This window comes from Ceratotherium simum, chromosome 22 (assembly GCF_057802395.1).
Source record: "Ceratotherium simum simum isolate JZ-2026a chromosome 22, ASM5780239v1, whole genome shotgun sequence".
Classification (NCBI taxonomy): domain Eukaryota; kingdom Metazoa; phylum Chordata; class Mammalia; order Perissodactyla; family Rhinocerotidae; genus Ceratotherium; species Ceratotherium simum.
Window position 1 is genome coordinate 38,689,479 of NC_141921.1, and position 27,097 is coordinate 38,716,575.

General features: G+C 57.9%; 3 protein-coding genes across 8 annotated transcripts; all 3 read left to right on the forward strand.

Annotated features, from left to right (window-relative positions):
- Positions 1-156: 156 nt before the first annotated feature.
- LOC147914139 (uncharacterized) lies at positions 157-3,981 on the forward strand. 2 transcript variants are annotated; one of them, XM_087446749.1, is made up of 7 exons: positions 157-312; positions 566-694; positions 1,143-1,268; positions 1,362-2,120; positions 2,652-2,748; positions 2,899-3,081; positions 3,362-3,981. In XM_087446749.1, the coding sequence occupies exons 1-4, from the start codon at positions 157-159 to the stop codon at positions 1,605-1,607; spliced, it is 657 nt and encodes a 218-aa protein (XP_087302875.1). In that variant the 3' UTR covers positions 1,608-2,120; positions 2,652-2,748; positions 2,899-3,081; positions 3,362-3,981. The 2 variants fall into 2 exon arrangements, with proteins under 2 accessions (XP_087302875.1, XP_087302876.1); XM_087446750.1 differs by having other exon boundaries at positions 157-267.
- Positions 2,061-10,413, forward strand: LOC101388062 (anoctamin-7-like). Its single transcript, XM_087445758.1, is given in 14 exon segments — positions 2,061-2,120; positions 2,294-2,516; positions 2,899-3,017; positions 5,034-5,058; positions 5,061-5,170; positions 5,279-5,368; positions 5,498-5,572; positions 5,717-5,775; positions 7,972-8,081; positions 8,178-8,383; positions 8,622-8,805; positions 9,202-9,362; positions 9,897-10,096; positions 10,299-10,413. Coding segments are annotated over 14 exon segments (1,737 nt in total).
- Positions 9,182-26,157, forward strand: ARHGEF19 (Rho guanine nucleotide exchange factor 19). 5 transcript variants are annotated; one of them, XM_087446740.1, is made up of 16 exons: positions 9,182-9,362; positions 15,988-16,431; positions 16,840-17,121; positions 17,290-17,398; positions 17,474-17,550; positions 17,852-18,114; positions 18,918-19,078; positions 19,191-19,343; positions 19,610-19,739; positions 19,884-19,958; positions 20,129-20,218; positions 20,379-20,539; positions 22,818-22,976; positions 23,297-23,376; positions 25,032-25,136; positions 25,553-26,157. In XM_087446740.1, exons 2-16 carry the CDS (start codon positions 16,017-16,019, stop codon positions 25,708-25,710), a joined length of 2,418 nt encoding a protein of 805 aa, XP_087302866.1. In that variant the 5' UTR covers positions 9,182-9,362; positions 15,988-16,016; the 3' UTR covers positions 25,711-26,157. The 5 variants fall into 5 exon arrangements, with proteins under 5 accessions (XP_087302866.1, XP_087302865.1, XP_087302864.1 ...); XM_087446738.1 differs by lacking the exon at positions 9,182-9,362 and adding an exon at positions 9,371-12,462; XM_087446741.1 differs by lacking the exon at positions 9,182-9,362 and adding an exon at positions 14,765-14,936.
- The last annotated feature ends 940 nt before the right edge of the window (positions 26,158-27,097 follow it).

Sequence of the window (27,097 nt, forward strand, 5' to 3'; positions counted from 1 at the left end):
CAGCGCCTCCATGGTTGCGCTTTATGTTTAGCCGAGGGTGGGCGGGCTGGTGAGCTGAGGGAGGGGCGGCCCAGCGCCGCCGGTGGAGAAGCTGCCGGCACCTGCATTGCGCCCGGGTCCTCTCACCCTCGCTCTCGTCCTGTTGCATCGACGGCGATGGCGCTGAGGACAAGGACCCGGACGACGACCGTGTCTGCGCGGCTTGCGGCAACATTTATGCCCCAGACTCCAGGGGCACCTTTTTCCGCGACGGGAAAACGAAAATCGGTGAGACTTCGGCCAGACAAGACTCTTGCCCCTACCTCAGCCAGAGTAAGCAACCCACGGTCCCTCCCTTAAATCCTCTCTGCCCTCCGCGAGGAATCCCGCGGCATCTCATCCATTACTTGCAATGGGTAGTTCCTCCTTCGAAGCAACCCCAATCCCTGTGGTTGCAGTGCAAACTATTTAATTTTGGCTTTAGTGGGACTGATAAACCCAGCCCCCCGCTCCCCACCCAGGATGGAAGTGGGACAGGGAGGGGCAGACCCTTCCTAACTGCCCTCTCGCCCCCGCGATGGGACAGACTTCGTGCTCCTGTGGGAGGAGACGCTGCGACCCCGCACGGTGGGCCGAGCGGCAGCGACTCCTGCGGTGGCGCTGGCGCCATAAGTTCCAGCGGAACCTCCGCGCGGCCGGGCAGCTCCTCGAGGAGGTGAGCGCGGCGGGGGCGGGCTGCGCGGGCTCCGTCCCACAGGCCGAGCGCGGGCTCCCCTAACTAGCTCTGTGACCTGCGCAAGCGACCTCAGCACCCCATCTGTAAAGTAGGCTTTACCGTAGTGTCAGCCCCATAGAGGGGCTGTGATGATTAAATGGGCGCAGTGTGTATAAGCGCTCAGCCCAGGGCCTGGCACACTGGATGGGCCCAATAATTGGGAAAAAGCACTACTGTATGACGCCGGCCTACTCAGAGTCTATGTCCACGTAATGTAAAATGGGGGTGCTAGTTCCCTCCTCGTTTGAATTTCAAACGAGGCAACGCATGTCAAAGCGCTTTTGAAGGCGGCAAGGACCCGCCCCCTCAACGGGATCTGTCACCCCCGGCCAGGATCACGAGGGGAGGGGCTCCGGGCTCTGGCCCACCTGGAGACCCCGCCCCCCAGGAACGCAGTGCCACAGAGAGCTGCGCCCGCGCCCGCGCCCGCGCGGTGCACTTCGCCAAGCTGAGCGCGCCCTGGGAGTTGCTAGTGTTCTACGCGGAGGAACTGAGCCTGCGCGCGCCGCCGCAGGTGGGAGGGATGGGCTGGGGCGGGGTCAGCCTGGGAGCAGAGTCTCCCCACGTGCCGGACTCCCCAGGAGTCTTACCTGCTCTCTACCCTCAGGCCCGACCCAACTCGGACTCCGACCGCTCGGCGGAGCTGCTGCGTCGCCTGCGCCTGCGCAACCCTTTACAGCAACACATGCTGGACTTCTGCACGTGCACCTTCTGCCGCTCTGAGCTGGACAAGTGGGGCAGGGCGGGGCCTTCCGCTGAGGGGCGGGGCGCCAGCAGCAGGCTTAGCCCAATCAGGGCTCGTTTGCTCCTCCTGGGTTTGCCAGAGAGGCAACTACTGCCTAACTCTCTTTAAGCCTCTGGCCTGTACTTTCCGCATTCTGGGATCCAGGCCGTGTCCTAGCGGCTCCCGGTCCCTCATTCCCTCCCGTTCAGTTCCCTTCAGATGCTCACCTGGCTGGAACACATCAAGCCCAGGCTGAGCTTTGTGTGTAGATGGGCTCTCTAGTTTTAGTAGCTGACCTGTCTCATCCTTCTGTCCCCAGTCTAGAGCTTCCGCACTCCCGTTGTGTTAGGTCTCGTATTGGGCAGAGAGCTCGGCTTCTGACCCCTGCTCTGCTCACAGATTCCTGGGCAGCGATTCCCACGACTCCTACTTCTCCAACACGCAGAGGCACCTCGTGGTGAGACAACTGCCTGGGGAGGGTCCAGCTGGACCTTAAGGGGGCGGAGCTGACGCCAGGATTCTCCCTGGCAAGTGGCAGAGATCCTGACCCGCACAGTCCACGGGAAGCAGAAACGCACAGAGATGGGCATTGCCCATCTGCTAGCCAAGGGAGTCTATACTGCAGCCTTCCCACTGCATGAGGTAGAGATGTCCCTGGCTCAGCTCTCTCCTGCCGCCGGGGCATCAGGAGAGAATTCTGGGACTTCCCTGCAGCCCTCCCTCCTTTCATCTCCCTACGGCCCACTGCGAGGTACCAGGTGCCTGGTGCAGACTTCAACCCTTGCCAATTGCTGTACTTATACTGGGCCCACCAGGGATGCTGGCACAAGTACCAGCCCCTGGACCACGTACGAGAGTACTTTGGGGAGAAGGTGGCCATCTACTTTGCCTGGCTAGGTGATAGCACTATGAGTGGGGGCTGGAAGCTGGGGTCGAGTACAGAGATGGGGGCTCACGAGCTTTCTGTCACCCCTTCAGGCTTCTACACAGCCTGGCTGCTGCCTGCTGCCCTTGTGGGCACCCTGGTCTTTATCTCTGGTCTGGTCACCATAGGCACTAACACACCAGCACGAGTTGCTGTGTTGGGGGAGGTTGGGGGTGTGGGCTGGGTGGGCCAGGTTGACCAGCTGGTTGAGGATAGACCCTCCCGGGATGGGCACCCTTTGCTTATAGGGAAGAGATCTGTGCCAGCGGGGGTGCCTTCCTCATGTGCCCACACCGTGACACCCGTGCCATGTGGAATATTTCCAAGATCTGCCCCATGGCCAAGGTGAGCCAGGGAAGAGAGCAAGGGAATGGGTGGGTAGGTGTTGGGCACCCAGCACCTGGGCCTGGCTGCTGGGAAGGCAGTGCTGAGCTGTGCCCTGCAGTGTGCCCTCTCTCCCTCCCTCACTGCTGGGGTACCTCTTTGGCCATCCAGGGCCTGTGTTCTTCAGCATCTTCATGTCCTTCTGGGCCATGGCCTTCCTGGAGCACTGGAAGCACAAGAGCATCACCTTGGTCCATCACTGGGACTGCAGTGACTTCCAGGAAGAGGAGGTGATGCCCAGCTCAGCCCTCCAGGCCCAGAACTCCACTTCCCAGAGTTCTCAGAGGCCACAAGGTATGCTGGGAAGAGCTCAGACTTTGGGGTCCAACATCCCAGGATCCAAATCTGGCTCCTCCCCACACTTTTCCTGGGTCACTTTTCCACCCTCCCCTGACATCAGGATGTTAGAAGTTTTGGTGAGGTTAAACATTGGGACATTTAGGGTCTCAAAGAGAAACCCTGCTTGGAATGGGGAAGAAGGGGAGAAGCATTCCACTCACCAACCCAGCCAGCCCAACCACCTATCTATCCAAACATCTAATCATTGATTCTGAATCTGTTTGCTTCTCTCTAGCTCCACTGCCACTGTCCAGTCTAGGCCATCATTCTCTCACCTGGATCACTGCAGCAGCCCCCCAACAGGTCTCCTTGCTCCTGTGTTTACCCCACTTAATCCTTTCTCAGCTGCCAGAGCATTCTTTTGAAAACACAAATCACATCCTGCATTATCCTACTCAAAACCTTCCAGTGGATCCTCAGATGGAATGGCCACCTACAGGGCCCTGTGTGATCTGGCTTCTGCCTAGTTCTCCTCCATTGGCCCCACTGGCTCCTTGCTGTTTCTTGAATAGTACAAGGTCATTTCTACGCCAAGGCCCTAGCACTGGCTGTTCTCTGCTAGAATCCTCTTCCTCCAGACTTTATATGGCCTACGTCTTGTCATTCAGATCCCAACTTATATGTCACCTTCTTAGAGAGGCCTTCCTTGACCACCCAATCCAGAGAGGCTCCCTCACACGGTTTTACTTTCATCACAGCATTTATCATTATATTTTCTTGGTTTGTTGTCTGTCCTTTGCCACTAGAATGTGAGCTCATGAGAGCAGGGACCTTGTATGTGATGTTGCTGTATCCCCAGGGCCCAGAACAGTCCCTACCATATAGAAGGTGCTCAATAAATGTTTGTTGAATGAACCTGTGAATCACTAATCTATCTCTCCACTTATCCATCTGTTCAACCATCCGTCATTTAATTCATCCAACAGTTAGAGCTGACAGGAAAATAGAATCCAGACTAGACATTTCAACAGAGAGAATTTAATATAAGGTATTGGTTGGTTAAACAGATTTTGGAGGACTGAAAGCAGAAAGGGAACATTGAGGTAACACAGTCAATGTGAATGGTGCCTCCTAGAGTAGTACAGTATACACCACATGTGACCCAAGGCGTGGCCCTGCCTTTGTACACACTGCCCCCTCCACCAACAAATGCTTCCCCTCCACCCCTCTCCTTACTTAGCACCTGAGTATCTTTTAGGTCTCAGCTAAAATGTCATTTCCTCAGAATGACCATCCCTGAAAAACAATTTTCCTTCATAGGACTTATTCACAATTACATATTTGTGTTCATTTGTTTAATGTCTGTCTCCCCAACTAGACTGTAAACTCCATTAGGGGTCAGGCCTTGTCTAGTGTGTTCACCATGGCATATCCAGTATCTACTGCAGAGTCATGTGCAGTCAGTTAATAGTTAGAGAATAAACTAATATATCCACCCATCTACTCGTCCACCCATCCATCCTCCTGTCCATCATCCATCCAACTACTCTCTCATCTGCTCCCACACCTAGCCATCCGTACATCCATCCACCCATCTGCCCATCTACCCATCCATGTGTGCACCCACTTATACAGATTTGCCAGTTGTTTGTCCAGTTTACCCACCCGTCTGTCCACCTACTGCCCACCCATCCATCAGTCTATCCTGCCCTCTCCCACAAGACATCCGTTTGTTGTTTACTTCTCTGTCTACCCACCTGTTTATCCACCCATCTGTCCATCCACAGGCTCTTAGCCAGGCCCTGGGGGAGAAGGCCCTGCGGAAACAAAAATGAATCAGACCTCATCCCGGCACTTCCAGGGCCCCCTGTGCAGGCAGGAAAAGGAGGGGGCTTCCCCCACCCCAGGGTCATGACACCCAGCCTCTTGGGCCCCCGGATACACATTTCTTTTGCCCCCTCTGACAGGAGTGCCCACGTCCAGAGTTTGCTGCCCTAGCCCAGCAGATGGCCCAGAACCCCTGACAGGCCTGAAGGAGCCCTACTTCTCACCCCACAACCGCATTCCTTGCCTACTCACCAGCTCTGCAGCCATCCTCGTCATGGTGAGGGGGCTTTGGGCCCTTGCTCTGGAAGGACCGTCCCCTCCAGGGTGGGCTGGGACCCTGGTGGCCTGCCCTCCAGCTGTGACAGCTCTCCCTGCTGGCCCCCAGCTGTGCGTGGAGATGATTTTCCTGGTGTCTGTCATCATTTACCACAGCATCGTCAGCATTGCAATGTTCCACGTGGGCAACCCTGTGCTCATGACCCAAGTGAGTGCCCCTTGGGGCAACAGAGGGCGGAAGCCCTGTTTCAGGCTCCACGCCCAATGTGGGCATCCTCAGGTTCCTTCCACCGCTCCACGTGGCTGGGCTCCAGATAATGGCCGTCACTCTGCCTGGGCTGGCAACATTGCCGACATCAGCAGCACTGTGCTCAACCTGGTGCTGATCCTCCTCTTGGGCCAGGTCTATGCTGGCTGAGCAGCTCACAGGTGGGGTGAGTGAGGGCAGGGTATTGCAGGGGTGTCCTGGAATCAGTGGAGAACTGGGAGCCCTGGGGCAGGGCTCCCTGCACCTCAGAGCCTGCAGCTCCCGCCTTGATGTCCCCAGTCTGCTCAGCCATTCTCAGATGAGGGTGGCCAGGGGAGCATGGCTGGCATTAGAGGAAGGTGGGTTGAGGACAGGAGCATAAGGGCTGCCCCGATGGGCTGCGCCTGCTCTCTTGCATCCAATAGAACAGTGACCAGAGATGCACAGAACCCAGACCCTCCATGAAGATGCCTTCACTTTCAAAGTCTTCATCTTCCAGTTCGTCAATTTCTACTCCTCTCCCTTCTATATGGTATTCTTCAAAGGCAGGTGAGGACCCCCCACCCCCAAGAATGTTGCCTCCCAATAAAATGGCCCAGCAGAGCGGGCCTTGAGCCTGCTCAAGGCAGCATCCTTGAGCCTCCAGATTTGCCTCTGCCAAGGTCTTGCTGTTGACCGAAGCTGGTCCTTGATTTCCCTGGGCTTCAATTTTCTCAACCGTAACATACCAACACATCATTGGGTGGATGTGAAACTCTAACACTTGCATTCATTCATTCACTCAGCCCTCACTGGGTGCCCCAGGCCTGACACCCTCACCTCCCAAAGATGCAGTTTGGGTTTATCCCCATCTTTTGTGATGGCCTTCCTGCTGAGTGCCCTGGACTGGACGCTGGGGACACAGAAATGAGCCAGAGCTAGTCTTTTCCTCCAAGAGCTTCCAGTTTTTAACGAGGACTGGTTAGGAGTCCTAAAGGGCTAGATTCCCAGGAGGTGGTATTACTGGGTAATTGCCATTGTCATTTGGCAGGAATGGGAGGGAGAATCACCAAAAGAACCTGCACCCTAGGGCTGGCCCCGTGGCTTAGTGGTTAAGTGCGCGCGCTCCACTACTGGTGGCCCGGGTTCGGATCCCGGGCGCGCACTGACATACCGCTTCTCTGGCCGTGCTGAGGCCGCGTCCCACATACAGCAACTAGAAGGATGTGAAACTATAACATACAACTATCTACTGGGGCTTTGGGGAAAAAAAGGAGGAGGATTGGCAATAGATGCTAGCTCAGAGCTGGTCTTCCTCAGCAAAAAGAGGAGGATTAGCATGGATGTTAGCTCAGGGCTGATCTTCCTCACAAAAAAAAAAAAAAAAAGAACCTTCAACCTAGCAGCATGACTCCCTCTTCCTGGGCCAGAAATACCCCATTGGCTTCTCATGGAGTGAGCAGTAGATGTGGGCCATGGCCCTGACAGGCCCTTGGCAACATAGCCCTTTGGGGTTAGTGGGGGCGGGGGGGCAAGACCTCCCGGCAGCCCTGTCACCCAAGTTCACTCTCAGCGGGTGGGAGGCCAGAGGATCAGGAGCAGAGTTGGGAGAGGGGGTCAGCCTCAGCATGGAGTTTAGCTGGGGCCAGGCTCCAGAGAGGGAGAGAACATTGCCAACAGATGCAGTGGGCCTACAGGTTTGTGGGGTACCCTGGTCAGTATGGCATGCTGCTCGGCATGCCATGCAGAACGAGGATGTGAGTACATCCAGGTGGCCAGCTCCTGGGGGAGGTAGGGGTCATCATACCCTCAGGTCTGGCAGGGACAGGATCTGCCTCTGGGGCCTCCAAGGAGCAGGGGGCCAGCTCCATGCTCTGGCAGGAGGCGGGGCCACCCATGTTCAGGCCCTAAGCCCTGAGCGAGGTGCCCTGTGTCTGCCAACCACAGTGTGGCCCTGGCGGCTGCCTCCTTGAGCTCGCTCAGCAGCTCTTCATTATCATGGTGGGCAAAGAGCTGGTCAGCAACATGGTGTTCATTCTGCCATGAGTGCAGGAGCTGGGGTCGGGGCACAGGGGTGGGCCTAGTCAGGCTGTGGGGAGGGTTTTTATGAGAGCGAAGCAGAAACCCTCTTGACTGAGAGTCAGGAGACAGGGGTACAAGTCCTAGCTCTGCCTCTTGTAAGCTCTGTGGCTTTGCTTCTTTCTAAGCCTTAATTTCCTCGCCTGTAAAATGGGGACAATAACATCATTCCAAAAGAGTTGAGAGGATTAAATGAGATGCTGAACAAGAAAGAGGAGGGCTTTCTATTATTCTTTTGGGGAGGGGAGGGGGGTCCAGAGACCAAGAATGACCACACAGGGAGCACAGAGTTAAGAGCACTGGACTCTAGAGTCCAACAGACTGGATTTGACTCTGGCTGCACCACTCACAATTTGGGAAGCCTTGGGCAAGGTCTTTGAGTGTCCGTTTCCTCATCTGTAAAGTGAGAATGATCATGGTGCCTATCTCTAAGGGATGTGGGGAGGATAGAAATGGCATTGTTTGGTTTCCCTAGCTCCTGGTCCAGGAAGCTGAAGGCCTGGTGGCAGTCGGTGGGACACCCAGATCACGCAGGAGCTGGGGTGCTGGGAGGAGGAATATGGGCTTATCAAGTGTGAGGACCTGTTTGATGAATACCTGGAGATGGGTGAGCAGTGGCCCAGCGGTACCAGCCCCAGTGGGGTTCCTGGTGGCTTGGCTCAGCAAGGGAGGTGACCTCAGCCTGACATTCCCTACCTCCCAGTGCTGCAGTTTGGGTTCATCACCATCTTTGTGGTGGCCTTCACACTGGTGGCCCTGTTTGCTCTGATCAACAACTGGGTGGAAATCTGACCGGATGCCCATAAGTTCGTGTGTGAGTACCGGCTGCCAGTGGCTGAGCAGGCACAGGGCATTGGGATCTGGCTGCTCCTGCTTGAGGCCATGGCCCACCTTTCAGTCATCGTGAATGTGAGTTTGGGGCAAAGAAGGGTAATACAGGGTCAAAGGGGAAATGGAGGTCAGAGACTGGGAAGGAGGCTCAGGAATGGGGAAATGGGGGCTGAGGCAGGAATTCAGGGTCAGAGATTGGGAAATAGGGGCAGAGGGCTACGATCCCGGGTGCAGGCTAATTTTGCCTGCGGAGTGGGTTTGGGCCCAGGTGGGGGTGAGTTGGAGACTGGGCCCTAAAGGCCCTCTTGCCCTGCAGGCTTTCCTCATCGCCTTCACGTCGGACTTCCTGCTGCGTCTCCTGTACCGGCACGAGCAGCACAGCCACCTGCGCGGCTATGTTAGCTTCACGCCGGCGCCCACACCTCCTGCGTACCTTGCTCAGGGCAACCACACGCCCTGCACCCGCCAGGCGCGGGGCGGGGCGAGGAGGGGGCGGGACCGTCTGGGAGGGAAGGGGCGCTGAGCTTGGTTGGGGTGGGGCCTGTCTGGGAGGGACCGGGTCTGGAGGTGGGGCGGTGAGCCTGCGGGAGAGGTGGGGCGGGGCATAGCTGGGAGGGGAGAGACCTGTCTGGGAGGGGCGGGGCCTGCTGGGAGGGGCGGGGTGCTGAATCTGGAGGCAGGGCAGTGAGCTTGCGGGAGAGGTGGGGCGGGGCCTAGCTGGGAGGGGAGGGGCCTGTCTAGGAGGGGCGGGGCCCTGGAATTTGGAGGCGGGGCGGCGAGCCTGTGGGAGGGATAGGCGGGGCCTAGCTGGGAGGGCCGGAAGCTGAGTCTGGGGGGCGGACTGGTGGGCAGAGCTGGCTGGGCGTAAGTGCTGAGGGGGCAGGGCCGGGCTCAAGGGCGGGGAGGAGCGGGAGTGCCCGGCGCCGAGTCGAGAGCTTCGCAGGACCCCGCGCTCCCCGCAACCCAGGTACAAGCCTTTCTCGACGCGCAGGAGAACCTCACCCTCTTTCACTGGAAGTTGCTGGCTGTGCGTCTGGGCTTCCTCATCGCCTTCGAGGTAGGCTCAGCCATCTGCGCGTCGGACAGACCTGAGTTCAAGTTCAGGCTCTGCCGCCGACCCGCTGTAACCCGGGATATATTATAGAATAAGATTTATTTCATAGGGTTGTTATGAAGATTCAGTGTCAAGCGCTTGCGCAGTGCCTCGCACATCGTAGGTGCTCGATGAATTAACATCACTACACTACTAATATTATTATCTCTTGGCAACAGACCTGGAGGAAGGAAAGGAAGCATGCTCCCTCCAGCTTTGCTCAAGATCGTCGTTCTCTAGCCCTACCTATAACAGGATCCCTAGTGTTAAGGGGTTCGAATTATACCTCTGTGTCTTTGGGCATATGACAACTTTTATATGCTGTGGTTTCTTCACCCGTAAAATAGGCGTAGTAATTGTACTCACCGCCTAGAACTGTTGTGAGGATTAAATGAATGAATAACCGGAAAACCCTCAAATACTGCCTTGCATTTAGTCAGCGCTCCATAAATTAAGATTGCTGAGGCAATCCTTCTCTTTGGCCCGCCTTCTCCCCAGCACGTGGTGTTCTTCTTGTGCCTCATCGCCTGGCTCGTGCCCGGCGTGCCAGCCGGACTGGCCACCAAGATAAAGCGCGGGCGCTACCTTGGCCAAGCAGGCGCTGGCGGTCAACCGGGAGGCGCTGCTCTCTGTCAGCACGGCCCGCGGACACTGGCCCCACCCCTGACCACGCCCCCTAGACCCGCCCGAGGCCTTAGGTCAGCTTTCTTGCCCCGCCCTCTGGTTTGGCCTCGCCCAGAGGGAGGATTGGCTGGATTCCCTCTATTTATTGCCTGGCCCCGCCCTTCAAGAAACTCCGCCCACGCCACGCCCCTCTTTTACATTAATCCCAAAAGAGTCGCTTCTGCTCTGGAGGGCCAGAGCTCTGCCTGACCAAGCCGTGTTTTCTGTCCACTGCAGCAGGGGCGTTGTCCCCGGAGCCCAGGACGCAGGGGCGAGTGAGCCAGGACTGCCCTTCCAGGACCCTAGGTCCCCCAGGATGCTCCTTCGATTGGGGTCCTCTGCTTCTGGCTAGGGGTCTGAGCGGTACCTTGGCCAGCGGCCCCACGGCCGCCCTGGAGCTGGGAAGAGAGGGAGGATTAGAGTTCTCTGAGGACCCCTAGTCCTGCATTGCCGCCCTCTCCCTGTTCCCCATCTCCTGCCCTTGTGCAGTGCTGACAATAAACTTCTCTCTGCACCCCAGCTTGCACCTCTCCATGGACACCTGGACCCCCACACATGTGCAATGTCTCTTCATTACCTGACGATGTTCTGGGGGGCCAAACTGGATATGAGGGATTAGCAGGGACCTAATCTCTCTGAATGGAATGGTCACCAGTTGGTAGCAGAAAATTCATTGGGGTCTGGGCCCTGGATCCCTTGCGCCATATGTTCATCAAGGCCTGTAGTGTCTGAATAATAATAACAACAGGGTTGAGGCTGGCCCAGTGGCGTAGCGGTTAAGTGTGCGCGCTCCACTGTGGCAGCCTGCAGCCCGGGGTTCGCAGGTTCGGATCCCAGGTGTGCACCGATGCACCACTTGTCAAGCCATGCTGTGGCAGCGTCCCACATAAAGTAGAGGAAGATGGGCACGGATGGTAGCCCAGGGCCAATCTTCCTCAGCAAAAAGAGGAGGATTGGCAACGGATGTTAGCTCAGGGCTAATCTTCCTCACACACACACACAAAATAATAATAATAACAGGATTTAGTTAGGTCAGCTGAGACACCTCCCAGTGGACTTTCACGCACTTTTCACCAGATCCTCCCCAAAATCTGATGAGGCAGTACTGAGCAGTGGTTAAGGACGCAGGTTGTGGTGGAGCCAGACAGACCTGGATTTGAATATTAATTCTGACTCATTAGCTGTGTGACCTTGGGCAAGTTATTTAATCCCTTGAACCTCAATTTCATCGTCTGTAAGATAGGGACTTCATAGAGCTGATGAGAGATTTAAATGGGATAATGCCCACGACCTAACCTGTGCAAGCTTCATGGCCTCATCTGATGAGTGGGAGCAGTAACAGCATCTACCTCGTAGGGTCGTGGGAGATTACATGAACAAATAGGTGTGAAGTGCTCAGAACAGTGCCTGGCACATAGTGAGTGTACAATAAGAGTTATTAGCAACATGAATATTAGTATTTGTGTACATATTAATATTAATACTAAATGCCTGACAATTACCGAATGCTCAAATAAACAGTAGGTAATATTAGAGAGAAAGCAGCTTCCCCTTTCACAGCCTTGGGAAGATTGCATACCAGGAACAGAGTAGCCCTCCTTCCGGGAGGCTGGTTCTACTTGGGCTATTTGAATTGGTTTGTTGAGGGCTCATTTGGTGTGGACTAGAGTCTGGGAAGGCTTCCTGGTAGAGGAGGCCGTTGGAAATGGTGAGGTGGATCATTCTAGGCAGCAAGGGAGGATGGGTCATTCAGGAGGAGTGGTGATGCTGGAAGGGCTGGCCAGGATGATGCCAGATGCGTCACATCACCGACTTGCATGATTTCCGTCTCACAATCGTAGAGATGAGTATTCCCGTTTTATAGATGCTATAGCTGGCTCAGAGGCGGTCAGCACACTGTGGAGTTCTCAGGGTCTCTGAGGAGCCCAGGACTTGGGAGGTTTTCTATGAAGCTCGCAGGATGCTCCCCAGCCCCAAAGAGCCCCCTGTGCATGTCTCACATTTGGGAAGGTCCAGAAGAGGAGTGACCTGTCTCCTGGGAGGAAAAGCAGTGCCTCCCTCATCTTTAGGACGTCGGTCTGGGGTCCTTCTGAGCCTCTCCTGGGCATAGGACTCCCATTGTTCCAGCCCCCCTCTTGTACCCCAGACTGGCCAAACCGGTTCTGGGGAAGGGGGGTGGGGAGCAGGCACGTTGAGACAGCCGCCCGCCTGCCTGCCTGCAAGGTTCCCTCCACCTTCGCCTCCCCCCTCCGCGCCCCACACAATACCCAGGAGCTTGCATTGCCCGGCTTAGGGGCCATGCTGACATCGCCCCCTGAGGACCTGGCTGCAACCCCAGAGCCCCCAGGGTGGTCTGGAGTCCTGGACCTTGCCGGAGGTCGGACGGAGCTCCCTGGCTGAGGTAGGGCCCCATCCGGCTGCCAGCAGCCCCATCCTCCTCCCGCCAGTCTTCCCGAGGGAGTCCTTTGTGCTGCCTGCCTGGCCTCTGATCCTGGCTCCCACCCCCACCCACTTATGGCCTCCTGGGGCTCTGCAGCCTGCTTGGCCTGGATCCCCTTTCTGGCCATGACCTCCCACTTGGCTTTGTCCCTTAAGGGGCAGAGGGGCCCTGGCAGGACGCTTCTCTGGGCAGCAGGGCAAGGGGCACCAGGGAGGGGGCAGGGAACAGCTGGGCACAGGAGGCTTCCCCTGGACCATGGTAGTGTCCAGGGACCCTCTCTGCCAGCCTTGCCAAGTGGGCCCATTGTCCATGTGATTAGCAGTGCCCACTGGATGGGACCCTCCTTGGCCCCTGCCCATCCTTCTCGGCCTGCAGAGACACTCATGATGTCACAGGTTTCCTAGAGGGCAGCCAGGAGGGCCCTTAGGGTCTACTTTACAGGGGACACTGAGGCCCAGGGACAGGCTCTGCCTTGCCTAAGGCCACACAGCTGGTCAGTGTCAACACTGGGCCTTGAACCTTGGCAGGGGTTTTCTGCTGTAGGTTCCAGAATGACCCTTGCCTAGTGGGACTGGAGTATCCTGTGATCATGTCTTGGGCAGGTCATATCCCTGCTACCTGGGGCCAGTTCTCTTCTTGAGGTTTTTTTTCAAGCAGACATGAGCTACATACAATATGAACACAGCTCGCCCCTCCTTGATCCCCAGCATTGAGGTTGAGTGGGCCACATCCCCGGAAGGCCACAGGGCTGGCATCCCAGCTAGATGGGTCATTCCCATTGCCCCCTGGCCTGGATAGAGGTGGAGGCTGACTTGCTTCTGACTTTCCCCCTAGGGACCTGCCTTCAACCACATCTCCCCAGAAAGCCTTCCACCACCCCCTCCCAGGACATTCACCCAGCCTTCTCCTCTGAGGCTTTCATAGGAGCTGTTCCTGCCCCAAGGGTTCCATATTTTTGCTCATTTACTTCTGCAACTGACAAGGGTGAGGAGGTTCCTCCCTGCCCTCCAGGGGCTTCCAGAACCCAAATGGAGAGAATCTCACAGAAGACAAGGGAGCAGGGGCATGTGTGTATTCTTGCACGTGTGTGCCCACAGAAGCAAATGGGACTTCTGTGTTGAGGACTTCTGACTCCTGGAGAGAGAGAGGCCTGTCTGGTGGGCAGTGGTCCCCTGTGTCTCCTGCCACGTGCTCCTACAAAGTAGGGTGTGCCTCATCCTCTGCCTCAATTTCCCCATGTCTGTAACTGCCCAAGCCATCCCCCTGACTAGAGAAAGACTAATAATAATACTCCGAAGAATCACTATCAACTACAAAGCTCCCACTGAGAGCTAGGTGCTCTATATGCATTATCATTAATTCTCATATTAGCTTATGAAGTTGGGATGACCATCCTATTAACCAGATGAGGAAACTGAGAGACTTGCTCAGATGGTCAGAAGTTTAAGGTATAAGCTACAGCTGTCCCTGAGGGGAGGGCCTGAAGGAGTAATTGTCCCTTAGGAGCAGCCAATACCCCCCACCCACAGGCACACACACCAGGAAGGGGATGAAGAGAGCAGGGGAAGCAACTCTTCTTGACTTTGCTCGGCTTCTCCGAGGGGCTGTGCAGAGAGTGGGGCCCAGTCACAGACCCAGCCGTCCTCCCCTGGGTCCTCTCCTCCCTCCCTGTCTCCCAGGGTCTCTGAGACAGTCACTGTTTCTCTCAGGCCAGGGCTTTCTCCTTACCTATGTGCACTGGGTCCCTGGGTATTTCGGCTGAATGGTTAGCTATTGCTCCCTTCAGGAAGCCTTCCTGGAATGCCCAGGTTGAGCTGAGCCCAGCTCTCTACTCTGATGGTTCCTCTGGCTTGGCTCCTGCCAACGGGGATTATGGCTGTTTTTGTTTTCGGCTCCCCCACTAGATTGGCAACCCAGCAGGGCACAAAGTGTTTGTCCATCTGTCTCCCTGGGTTTTTCTGGGCTTCACCTCTGTCTCTGAGTGTCTGGTCTGTCTGAAATTGTCAATGTCTCTGTCTCTCTGTCTCCATGTCTGGGTCCCTGAATGTCTCAGCATCTGTGGTTTTCTGGTTTTGAGTGCTTTGGGGTCTCGGTTTCTGAGTTGCTGCCTAAAAGGTCTCTAGGTCTCTATCTCTCAGTCTCTCAGTCTCTGTCTCCTGGGTCTCCTGGCCCTGCCAGGCTGGGCATTGCCCCTTTGGCCCAGGGGGCCTCGGGGGGTCCGTGCTGCCCGGCCTGCCCGTAGCGAGGCCAGGCTAGGGTAGGCCCCCGCCCAGCCTGCTGCCTGCCTCCTCCCTCTCTGCCCGCTTGCCTCACCACAGGGTTTGATGAATCAAACTCTTTGTCTGGGTGGGATCTCCCCCAGCCAGCTGGGCAGAGAGAGGGCTTCCCCCGCCGGAGCAGCCAAACAACATCTGCAGTGGGCCTCGGCTGGAGAGGTGAGGGGCTGCAGGAGGGCATCTAGCAAGGGCCACGGGGCAAGGGCTGTGGGCACTCGGACCCCTCGATCATTAGGCCTGTCCTGAGGCTCCGGCAGGCTCCCTGGGGATGACTTCCTACCCAGAGAGGATCCTTTAGCCTGGCCTGATCCCAGGACTGGGAGCTGGGTAGGGAAGAACCCCTCTCTCACCCCAAGCTGGGGGGCTGGGGCACCTCCCTGCCCTTCTCCTGGGAGGGCCCAGCCTGATCTAGGTGGTGGCCCGCCTGCCAGTCTGTGACCCTCCCAGCCAGCTTGGCATGGGTGTGGGCACCACTCAGTGCTGAAAGCTGCAATGCTGGGCATGGGAGGGGAGGTTGGGGAAGACCAAAGCAAGGACTTCTGGGTCTGTGTGTTTGTCTGCATCCTGGTGCGTGAGTGTGAGAAAGTGGATATGTAAATATCTGATGGATCAGTGTGTGTGTGAAAAAGTGTGTGACTGTATATTGTTGTGTAAAAAAGTGTGTGTGAATGTGTGAGCCTGTGAATTTGAAATGTCTGAGTGTATCTGTGAAAGTGTGTATGTCAAGTGTGTACTTGGGAGAAAATGTGTGTGGTGTGTGTGTGTGTGTGTGCATGGAACATACATGGATTTGTGTGGCAATGTATGTATCTGTATGTCTGATTGTATGTCAGTGAGAGTTAGAAAATGTACAAGGTGGTTAAAAGTGTGGATTCAGGAGCTAGACTGCCTGGGTTTGAATCCTGGCTCCACCATTTACCAAGTAACGACATCTGTGCCTCACTTTCCTCTCCTATAAAATGGGGATAATAATAGCATCAACTCAGGGTTGCCATGAGGATTAAATGAGATAATATGTATAAAGCACTTGGCCTGTCATTCAGTAAGTGTTAAGTATTAGCTAGTACTACTATAATTAGGGGTGTGAGTGTGCTTGTACAGATGTGTGTACACATGTGTACACAAGCGTTTGTCCAGGCCTCCAGGACATGACGGCTCACTGGCCAGGTCTGCTGTCCTGTGTCTGGCTTTGATACCTTCTCCCCCGCAGGCCCAGGTGGGTGGCAGAGCAAAGGAGGAATGGACTGTGGGCCACCTGCCACCCTCCAGTCCCACCTGGCTGGGCCACCTAGCACTGCCTGCCACCCAGTAGCCGTGTGCCAGCAGGAGAGTCTGTCCTTTGCGGAATTGCCCACCCTGCAGCCCCCAAGCCCTGTGTGTCTGGATCTCTTCCCCGTTGCGCCAGAGGAGCTGCGGGCTCCTGGCAGCCGCTGGTCCCTGGGGACCCCTGCTCCTCTCCAAGGGCTGCTATGGCCACCATCCCCAGGAGGCCCAGACACCAAGATCTCCACCAGTGGGGGGATGCGGCCCAGCAGGGCTGGCAGCTGGCCACACTGTCCTAGTGCCCAGCCCCCAGCTCTGGAGGGACCCTGGAGTCCCCAGCACCCACAGCCGCAGCGCCGGGCCAGCCATGGCTCGGAGAAGAAGTCAGCCTGTGAGTCACTCTGGGTGAGGGGGTGGTGGCCCAGTGGGGTGGATAGGGGAGAGGCTGGGTGGCTCTTTTAGGACTCTTAAGCTCCAGAGTTCCCCAAACAGGCAGGACAAGTGGTAGATTTTAGTGATAAGGGAACTGGAGCTCAGGGAAGACAAGCGACTTGTCTGAGCTTACACAGCAAGTGAGTGGCTGTCCTGGGCACCTGGCCCTTTCCCCACTGCAGTCCAGCACTGCTCTCTCTACCCCTCTTGTTGATCCCTTTCTCTGGGGACCAGATCCTGGCAAAAACATTGGCCTTTCCTTTGGGCATGTCCCCCAGATGCTCAGGGCCACAGGGTGGCAGCAGGGAGAAGGTGGGGTGAGACCCCAGTGGATGCCAGCCTGTGCTCTCACCTCCCCTCCCTGCAGGGCGCAAGATGCGGGTGTACCAGCGTGAAGAGGCCCCTGGCAGCCTGGAGGCCCATGCTGTGTTCCTGGAGCCTGGCCAGGCGGCAGAGCAAGCCCGGAGCACAGAGGAGCCTCGGCAGCTGGAGCTGTCTGGGCCCACCCGCGTGGGCCTCGAGGGGCCTGAGCGGAGGCGCTTCTCAGCCTCTGAGCTGATGACCCGGCTGCACTCTTCTCTGCGTCTGGGGCGGATTTCGGCAGCCAGGGCACTGACCACAGGGTCAGGCACTGGAGCAGCTCGGGAAGGTACCATATCCTCCCCTGGGCCCTAAGAGCAGCTCATGAGCCAGATGCGGGTTGGGGCACGGCCCACCCACTGGACACCTGAGACTGGGTGCTGGTCAGCTAGAGTGTGTCGCCCTGGTGCCCAGCGCCACTCTGGGGCCACTCACCCTCAGCTCTTACCCTCTCCAGGGAAAGTGTGTGGAAGGGAGTCGCGCAGTGTAGAAGTGAGAGTGAACGGTATGGCGACGCCAGCCCCGGTTGACGCGAGCGGGGACCACGGCGGCTGGCCTGAGCCCAGGTACCACCTCCCACCCAGGGCTCGGGTCCGAGGCGGGGTGCTGACGTAGAGGCCCTGACACTCTCCCTTTCCCAGGCTGGACACGCAAGAAGAGCCAGCTCTGGGTTCCCGGAGCGCTAGCGAGCGGCGCCAGTCACGGTTCCTCCTCACCTGTACGTGAGAGGAGGTCACGGAGGAAGGCTGGGGGGACTGGGCAACTAGGGTTTGGAGAGTAGAGAGGTAGGGATGGTGTGAGAGGGAGAGGACTGAATTCTCAGTGTCTAGCACAGGGCTGGCACGCAGCTGGTGCTCAAGCAGTGTTTGTGGAATGAGTGAATGAATGAATTCCCTGTGTCCCGCTATCCGAACCGTCGGAAAGGCTTGTTAAGTGAGGCGGGCTCTGGGGGAGCAGGGGAGGAGCGGGGTCGGGCTGGCGAGCGCCCCACGGCCCTCCCCGCCCCTGTGCCCGCCCAGCCGTCCTCTACCAGGAATACAGCGACGTGGCCAGCGCCCGCGAACTGCGGCGGCAGCAGCGCGAGGAGGAGGGCCCGGGGGACGAGGCGGAGGGCGCAGAGGAGGGGCCCGGGCCGCCGCGCGCCAACCTCTCGCCGAGCAGCTCCTTCCGGGCGCAGCGCTCGGCGCGAGGCTCCACCTTCTCGCTGTGGCAGGACATCCCCGACGTGCGCGGCAGCGGCGTCCTGGCCACGCTGAGCCTGCGCGACTGCAAACTGCAGGAGGTGGGCGCTGGGGCCTGGCGGGGCGGCGCCAGCGGGGCTGCAAGCCCGGGGAGGTGGTCCTGGGGCCCAGAGCGGGTGGGGCAACAGAAGGGGCGGGGCCAGGAGTACGTGGTCTCGGGACTGAGCCGGGACCCGGACCACGAGGGTACCAGGCCAGTGGGACTGAAAACTGCAGGAGGTGGGCTTGGGACCCAGCGGGGAAGGCGGACCACCGGAGGGCGGGGGCAGCGGGACTGTCATCGCGGAAGGACCTGACAAGGGGGGGCTGGCTGCAGCCGAGGACGGAGAAGCCGAGGAGCCGAAGGCTAGCGGAGAAGCGGGACGAAGGGGCGGGGCCTAGGATAGGGCGGGGCCAGAGGAGGGGCGGAATCGGGCGGGCGGCCGAGGTGGGATCTCTGACAGCAAGGACAGGGGAGAGGCGGAGCCACCGGGCGTGACAATGCGTGGTGGGGGCGTGGCCAGGCGGGGCCAAGGGCAGGGGCGCGGTCAGCGGGAGAGCCGGGCTAAGGAAAGACGCACCCCGGGAGGGGCAGGGCCGTGGAATGACTAGGGCCGGCCGATTGGCGGAGCTGGGAGCGCAATCGAGGGCTCTAGTTGGGTTTGAACAATTGCGCGCGGCAGGAGGTGGGTCCTCGAACCCCGCCTGGCACCAGATCTGGGGTGAGGCTAGAGAAGGGGCGGGGCATGGGGTGCGGCTGTGTCTTAGCAACTGGTGTCCGGGGCTGCATGGGGGGATATGAGAGGCAAGGCTGTCCGGAGTGGGCTGGCTGGGCCCTTTCAACCCCGCGTCCACCCCCGCTCAGGCCAAGTTTGAGCTGATCACGTCCGAGGCCTCGTACATCCACAGCCTCTCGGTGGCCGTGGGCCACTTCTTAGCCTCGGCTGAGCTGAGCGAGTGTCTGGGGGCGCAGGACAAGCAGTGGCTGTTCTCCAAACTGCCCGAGGTCAAGAGCACCAGCGAGAGGTGAGGGAGTGAGCTGGCCTGTGGGGGCAGGGCGTGGGAACCGAGCCTGCGATTGGCCGGGCTCCCAGGTCTGGGGTCTTGCCCTGGCCCTGACCCCTCGCTGACCCCTCAGGTTCCTGCAAGACCTGGAGCAGCGGCTGGAGGCGGATGTCCTGCGCTTCAGCGTGTGTGACGTTGTGTTGCACCACTGCCCGGCCTTCCGCCGCGTCTACCTGCCCTACGTCACCAACCAGGCCTACCAGGAGCGCACCTACCAGCGCCTGCTGTAGGGCTGGGAGCTCAGAAGGGGGGGACGATAGAGGGGGTCTCAGGCAGGAGTAGGAGCAGAGGACTGGGTGAGGAATGGTGACCCGGGAGGGGAGGGGTTCCTGAAAGGAGCTCCGTGACTAGGATAAGGCTAGACCCAACCCCAGGGGGCAGGAAGGACCTGAGGAATCTGAGAAGGCACCTGCAGAACCAATGGAGCGGCTGGGGTCGTGCATCCAGGAATTCAGGCCCACCTGTGACCCCAGACCCCTCCCAATTCTCCAGCCTGGAGAACCCCAAGTTCCCTGGCATCCTGGCTCGTCTGGAGGAGTCTCCCGTGTGCCAGCGTCTGCCCCTCACCTCCTTCCTCATCCTGCCGTTTCAGAGGATCACCCGCCTCAAGATGCTGGTGGAGGTACCTGGAGGGCACAGGCTGCGGTGAGGGCTGGGAGAGGGAGATGCTGCCGCGCCCTCTGCAGCCCCTTCTGGGCACCCATGGATGGGCAGGGTCATGGGGGGAGGTCACAGCCTGCCTCATTGTGCCGACCCCACCCTCTAGAACATCCTGAAGCGGACAGCGCAGGGCTCTGAAGATGAAGACATGGCCACCAAAGCCTTCAACGCACTCAAGGAGGTGAGCTCGGTAGGGCAGGGGCTGTCGGGCTCCTGAGGGCCTCCCCAGAACCCCACTGTGTCTCCAAAAGAGCCCGGCCTTCAGAGTCCCTGGTCCCCAGGTGGGAGTCTGAGGCTGGGTTCTGGGAGCGGAGGTTGGGGGCTGCAGGTGACCCTGCACGGCCTCCCCAGCTGGTGCAAGAGTGCAACGCCAGCGTGCAGTCCATGAAGAGGACAGAGGAGCTCATCCACCTGAGCAAGAAGATCCACTTCGAGGGCAAGGTGCGTGCCCGCAGCTGGCGGGACGGCACACAAAGGGGCAGCTGTGTCCCCTCCTTTCCTGGGGGCTGCAGGCCGGTTCATCACTGCCACCCTCCCATCCCCTGTCCTGTGCTTTCTGCCTGCTGCCCTGGGCCCGACCTGTCCTCCTCCTTCCTCCCAGATCTTCCCACTGATCTCTCAGGCCCGCTGGCTGGTTCGGCATGGGGAGCTGGTGGAGCTGGCGCCACTGCCCGCCGCACCCCCCGCCAAGCTGAAGCTGTCCAGCAAGGCGGTCTACCTGCACCTCTTCAATGACTGCTTGCTGCTCTCCCGGCGGAAGGAGTGAGTCGGGGCAGGGTGGGAGGAGGTAGATTGGAGCTGGGCTCCCTTCTTCCCCACCAGTGGGCTCACAGCCAGTCCATCACTGGGCCTGGGGGCGCTAGCCTGTGGCAGGCTCTGCTGCCATGGTATTCTGAACCTTGGAGGCTCCCACAGAAAAGGCAGAAATTCAAGGCAAGTACATCTTCCAGATCCTTGAGAACCAAGGGCTGGACTGTCTGCTGAAGACTTGAAGCTGCTCTGAGCTTAAGCCAATTAGAGCCGAGATCCAGAGCACAGCCCTGGAGCCCCAGCTCACCTGGGTCATAATGATAATAGCCAACATTTACTGAGCGCCTGTTCTGTGCCAGGCATGCTCGTGGATTATTCCCTTTACGCCTCTAAACTTCTCCCTGGGAAGTCGGCTCCCTTGTTAGTCTCAAGATCATGGCGCTAGTAAGTGCAGGAGCCAGGAGGAGGCCAGGCCAGATGCCGGATCCCAGGCTCTTTTTTTTTTTTTTTTTTGAGGAAGATCGGCCCTGAGCTGACATCTGCCAATCCTCCTCTTTTTGCTGAGGAAGACTGGCCCTGGGCTAACTTCCATGCCCATCTTCCTCCACTTTATATGAGATGCCGCTATAGCATGGCTTGACAAGCGGTGTGTTAGTGTACACCCGGGATCCGAACCGGCAAACCCCGGGCCGCCGCAGCGGAGCGCGTGCACTTAACCGCTTGCACCACCGGGCCGGCCCCCGCAGGCTCTTAACTACTGTACTCTCCTGTCTTCTCTCTGTAAAATACAGACTACCACATAGGGAGGTTCAATGTGAGAATAATGCATGAAAAGAGCTTAGCCCAGAGCTTAGCCACAGTGAACACTCACTCAGAATTAGCTGTGACTATTGTAAGTTTGGGATGAAGGAGAAGATGTCCTGAATGAGGTAAGCCTTATGGCTGGATGGGATGAAGGATGGACATCTTATGCTATGAGAACAGTTTATTCCTGATTTATTCATTCATTCAATAAAGCATCACTGAACCCCTGTTCTGTACCGGTCCCTCTGATGGGTGAAGATGAAGGAACCTATGGACCATCCTCGACCCACCCACCCATCCTTCCCCCAGGTGTTTGTTGAAACCAAATTGTGGGCCAGGCAGTGTCAAGCACTGGGACACAGTGGCAAACAGGAGACAAAGTTCAGATTCTAGACCAGTTCGAGAGTCAGACACTGAACAGTCCAGAGATCTCATCAGAGTTGCTACCTCGTGGGCTCTTTAAGATTTTATTTATTTATTTATTTTTCCCCAAAGCCCCAGTAGATAGTTGTATGTTGTAGCTGCACATCCTTCTAGTTGCTGCATGTGGGACGCGGCCTCAGCATGGCCGGAGAAGCGGTGCGTCGGTGCACGCCCGGGATCCGAACCTGGGCCGCCAGCAGCGGAGCGCGCGCACTTAACCGCTAAGCCACGGGGCCGGCCCTCGTGGGCTCTTTAGAACAGGGCTCGGGGCTGGCCCGGTGGTGCAAGGGGTTCAGTGCGTGTGCTCCGCTGCAGCGGCCTGGGGTTCGCAGGTTTGGATCCCGGGCGTGCACTGACGCACCGCTTGGCAAGCCATGCTGTGGCAGCGTCCCATATAAAGTGGAGGAAGATGGGCACGGATGTTAGCCCAGGGCCAGTCTTCCTCAGCAAAAAAAAAAAAAAAAAAAAGAGGATTGGCAGATGTTAGCACAGGGCTGATCTCCTCAAAAAAAAAAAAAAAAAAAAAAAAAGAACAAGGGCCGGCCCCGTGGCGTAGCGGTTAAGTGCGCGCGCTCCGCTGCCGGTGACCCGGGTTCGGATCCCGGGTGCGCACCAATGCACCGCTTGTCAGGCCATGCTGTGGTGGCATCCCACATAAAGTGGAGGAAGATGGGCACGGATGTTAGCCCAGGGCCAGTCTTCCTCAGCAAAAAGAGGGGGATTGGTATGGATGTTAACTCGGGGCTGATCTTCCTCACAAAAAAAAAAAAAAAAGAACAGGGCTCGGTGGAGAGGCTCAGAGAGAAGCTGAAAGCACGCCTGGGGGCGGGGGCTGGTCTTCCTCTCCGCCTCTGTGGGTGAGCTGGCAGGAATGGAGCTCCCGATTCCTTTGGGGGAATTTGCTGGCTGCCAGGGAGGTGGTGTCCCGCGCAGCCAGGTTTCCTTGAGGAGGGTGCTCGAGGGGCGGACGACCCCTTCTGCCTTCCAGTCAGAGCTCGCCTGGCCCTGAGGGTGGGGGCTGGGAGCCCGGCGGGCCGGGCTGACCTCGCTCCCTGGCCCTCAGGCTCGGGAAGTTTGCTGTGTTTGTCCACGCCACGATGGCCGAGCTGCAGGTGAGGGGCCTGAGCCTGAAGCTCCAGGGCATCCCCGGCCACGTGTTCCTCCTGCAGCTCCTCCACGGGCAGCACGCGAAGCACCAGTTCCTGCTACGCGCCCGGACGGAGTGAGTGGGCCTGGGGGTGGGGAGACAGGGCCCCCCAGGCGGGCACAAGGCCTTCCTCTCTGGCTTCAGGAGGGTGGCATAAGGCAGCACGTGGGCAGAGCTGGCATCCAGGGGTGTTGGGCCTGCTCTGTTCCTATGTGCAGAGCTGGGCGGGGCACAGGTTTGGGAACAGGGCTGTGGGGTGGGCCCTGGGGTGGGGGAGACATGACCTGGGGCCCGGGTCTGGACATCACAGCCCCTTCTCCCAGCCCTGCTCGCACCATCCGGGCCCCGGGAGACCGCACTTTGCAGGTTGTGACAACTCAGCCTTCCCTTCCTAGAAGTGAGAAGCAGCGGTGGATCTCGGCCATGTGCCCCTCCAGCCCCCAGGAGGACAGGCTGGTCATCAGCGAGGGAGAAGGTAGCAGCCTGCCCACCCCCGCTGCCGCTAAGCCCTCGTCCCCTGGGCTGGGTACCTCATTGCTCTCCGCGTTTCCTGCAATCCTGGGTGCCACGTTGCCAGCACGGCTAGCAGAGAGAGACACCAACTGGCCTGGGGCAGCCAGGGGCGGCTCTGCGGGACCTTGAAAGATGGGCAGGATTTACACAGGACAGCCGACCTCATGCACACAGGCCGCTCCCTGGGCGTGGCAAAGCCTTTCCTCTCCTCCCCTTTCATCCCCGCAGAAGCTCATTCGCGAGTTAGAAAACAGAGATGCAGAGAGGTGAGGTGACCTGTCCGGGGTCACCCAGCTAGTCAGTGGCAGAGCTGGGACGGAAGCCAGGTCTGGCTCTATCTTTGCATCAGTGGCAGAGAGGACAGGAAGCGGTTGGCCGTGGGGTGTGGGGTGGTGGCCGTGGCCGTGGAGGCAGGTGAGGGATCTGCTCTGTTGATATAGAGGCTTCTTCTTTGGGTGTGAGATGAGGCTGGCAAGCCAGGCTGCAGCCCAGTCATAGAGGACCTTGGTGTAGTGGGTACTAGGTAGCTATTGAAGGGTCCTGAGCAGAGGAGTTAGGGCTGAGCTAATGAAGGGGAAGGAAGAGAACTCTTTTCTACCCAGTACCTGCCATGTGTCAGGCTCAGTGCTAGGGGCTTTGTGTATGTGTTTACTTGACTTAATCCTCATGGCAACCCTATTAGGTAGACTCATTTTTCACATCTAAGAAAACTGAGGTTCAGAAATGTTAAGTAACTTGCCCAAAGTCACACAGCCAATAAGTGGCAGAGCTGGGATTCAAGACGGGTCTGGCCCCAAAGCCTGTGGTTTCCTGATACCACCAGCCCACCGAGTGTGATGGAAAGAGCTGAGGGCCTGGACTGGAGCACATTCTCTGGCTTGTGCTAAGAGTCCTGTTTGGGCTGGAAAGTGAGCTTCCCACTCCAAAGAGGTGGTCAGGGAAGGCCCCTGAAGAATAGGGAGGGGCAGCCATGAAAAGATCTGGGGAAGAGCATTCCTGGAAGGAGGAACAGCCAGTGCAAACGCCCTGGGGCAGGAGGAGCTTAGAGTCTTTGAGGAACAGCAGGGTGACCAGTGTGTCTGAGCTTCATGAGTAAGGGAGAGAGGGGAAAGAGGGGAGGGAAGGAGAGGAGGTTAGCAAGGGGGCAACCCCAGACCATGCAGGGCTTTGTAGGCTGAGAGAGGACTTTGGATTTTATTGTAAGAGGAGTGGGAAGCCCTGGAGGGTTATAAACGGGGGAGTGATGTGGCCTGAATCCCAGCTGAGAAGGGTGGACTGGAGGGAGCACCAGAGTAGCATCAGGGGGCATATGAAGGGGCTGTGACTGTTTTGTGGGGGTGTCTGGGGGCAGCTGGACGTTGGCCTGGAGGTCAGGGGCAAGGTGTTGGACTGAGCTGGGGAGGCAAGAGCCCTGGGCACAGGAGCAGTCACCGAAGCCGGGAGACACTGGATTCACCTAGGGCTTGTGTTTAGGGGAAGAGAGAAGAGTGGCCAGGGTGGGCAGAGGGAGGGGCAGAGGAAAAGAAACAGCAGCGACCACCCTCCCACCCCCTTACTTCCTCCTACTGCCCCCCCATCCTGCCTTGGGGACCCCCTCACTCTCCCTTGGGCTCTCAGACCGCCCCCAGGTTCAGTGTGTCAGGACATACAAGGCATTGCAGCCGGACGAGCTGACCTTGGAGAAGACTGACATCCTGGCAGTGAGGACCCGGACCAGTGACGGTGAGACGGGTCCCCTGGGAGGCCTCCCTGATGGGGCCTGGGCGGGAAGGAGGTAGCTAGAGGGTTAAGACATCACAGGAAAAGGTTATGCAAGTGTTGATCAACCACAGCATGCAGGGATCAAGTTAGACAAGAGGAGGAACTTCCTGCTTGTAAAGAGGTAGGATCGAGAATGACTGACGGGGGAGAGTGGGAAATACCCTTCTTAGCGGATGTCAGGAAAAACAGGTCTGAAGTTTATCTACAAGACTGCTAGAGGCAGGGGCCTTCCTGAAGCTGAGAGAAGCTGAGATGATGTCACCTCGGCCCCAGGGGTGCAGACGAGGCTTGCATCAGGGCCTAGGTATTCCCTCACAGACCTGGCCCTCGTGTCCCTTTGATGCCACTGATGCTGCTCCTGGGCCATGTGCCCCTAGGCTGGCTGGAGGGGGTCCGCCTGGCAGACGGTGAGAAGGGGTGGGTGCCCCAGGCCTACGTGGAAGAGATCAGCAGCCTCAGTGCCCGCCTCCGCAACCTCCGGGAGAACAAGCGGATCACGAGTGCCACCAGCAAACAGGGGGAGCCCCCCGCGTGATGGGCAGCCGTGGCCTGGGACACCAGCTCCCTGGCCGGCTCCTGGGCAGGTCTGGAGGGGGCCTGCGTGTCTCCATGCCCCAAGCCTCTGCTGCTGAGACTTCTGTTCTGTGGCCTGGCATCGAGGGCACAGGCTGGACACAGGAGGGGGTTCCCTCCAGAGGGTCTCATGCTCCTCAATGTCCCACTTCAGGGCTGAGGGCAGTTCCTTCCTCTGGCAGGGGGGCCACACAGGTGACCTCTGATATCTGGCAGGGACTGGGGCCCTCTCCCTTCCATGCCCTCCACCTGGCCTGACTCGTGGTCCCTCTGGCAGGGGCCTCGCTGGGAACGGCTCTGGTGACGATGGGTGCTGGGACCTATGTATATGTCTGGGGTCTTCCGGCCAGAGCCTGTGTGGGGCCTGGTTTCTGTGACTTGTCTGTAAATAAACTCCCCTAATGCCTTTGCTTGGAGTCCGTGAGCATCTGATGCTGCCCCCACCCCAGCTCCGTTTCCCCACGTAAAGATCAGGAGGGTCTCTGGCTGCCTCCTACTGGGGGGTTGTCCTTCTGTGGAGTCCACCTCTTAGCCAGAGGAGAGAGAGAGAGGGGAGCTGCATGTCAGTTAGACTGCTTTTGGCTGAAATTAACAAAATAGCAGATTCAAATAGGCTTAAATATTAAAGATAATTTATTAGTTCTTGTATTTGTTTCTTAAAGCTTTATAAAGAAATTACCACAAACTAGGTGACTTAGAACAACAGAAATTCATTCTCTAACTGTTCTGGAGGCCAGAAGTCTGAAGTCAGTATCATTGGGCCAAAGTCCAGATGTCGGCCGGGCGGTGCTCCCTCCTGTGGTGGACGTGTGCTCCACGGGGAGTTGTTCCTGGCCTTTCCCAGCTTCTGGTGGCTGCCAGCATTCCTTGGCTTGTAGCCACATCACTCTGTCTCTGCCTCTGTGGTCACGTTGTCTTCTCTGGGTGTCTATGTCAGATCTCCCTCTGCCTCCCTCTTATAAGGATACATGCAATTGCATTTGAGGCCAACCCAGGTAACCTCCCCATTTTATAATCCTTTACTTAAATCTCATCTGCGAAGATCTCCACGCCTATTTTTGTCATATAAGTTAACATTCACAGGTTCCAGAGATTAGGACATGAATATCTTTTGGGGGGCCATTTCTCAGCCTACCACAGCTCTCATAACTGAGAAGTATAGAGGTAGGGTGCACTTCAGGTAAGGCTTGATCCAGTGGCTCATTGATGTCACTATGTCACTGAGGACTCAGCTCTTTCTGTTTCTCTACTCTGTTGTCCTTGGTATTGGATTCATCCTAAGGCTTCCAGGGGCTTCACCATTCACACCCAACATGGAAGAAAAGAAGTGTCTTTGTCCCGGCGTTCTC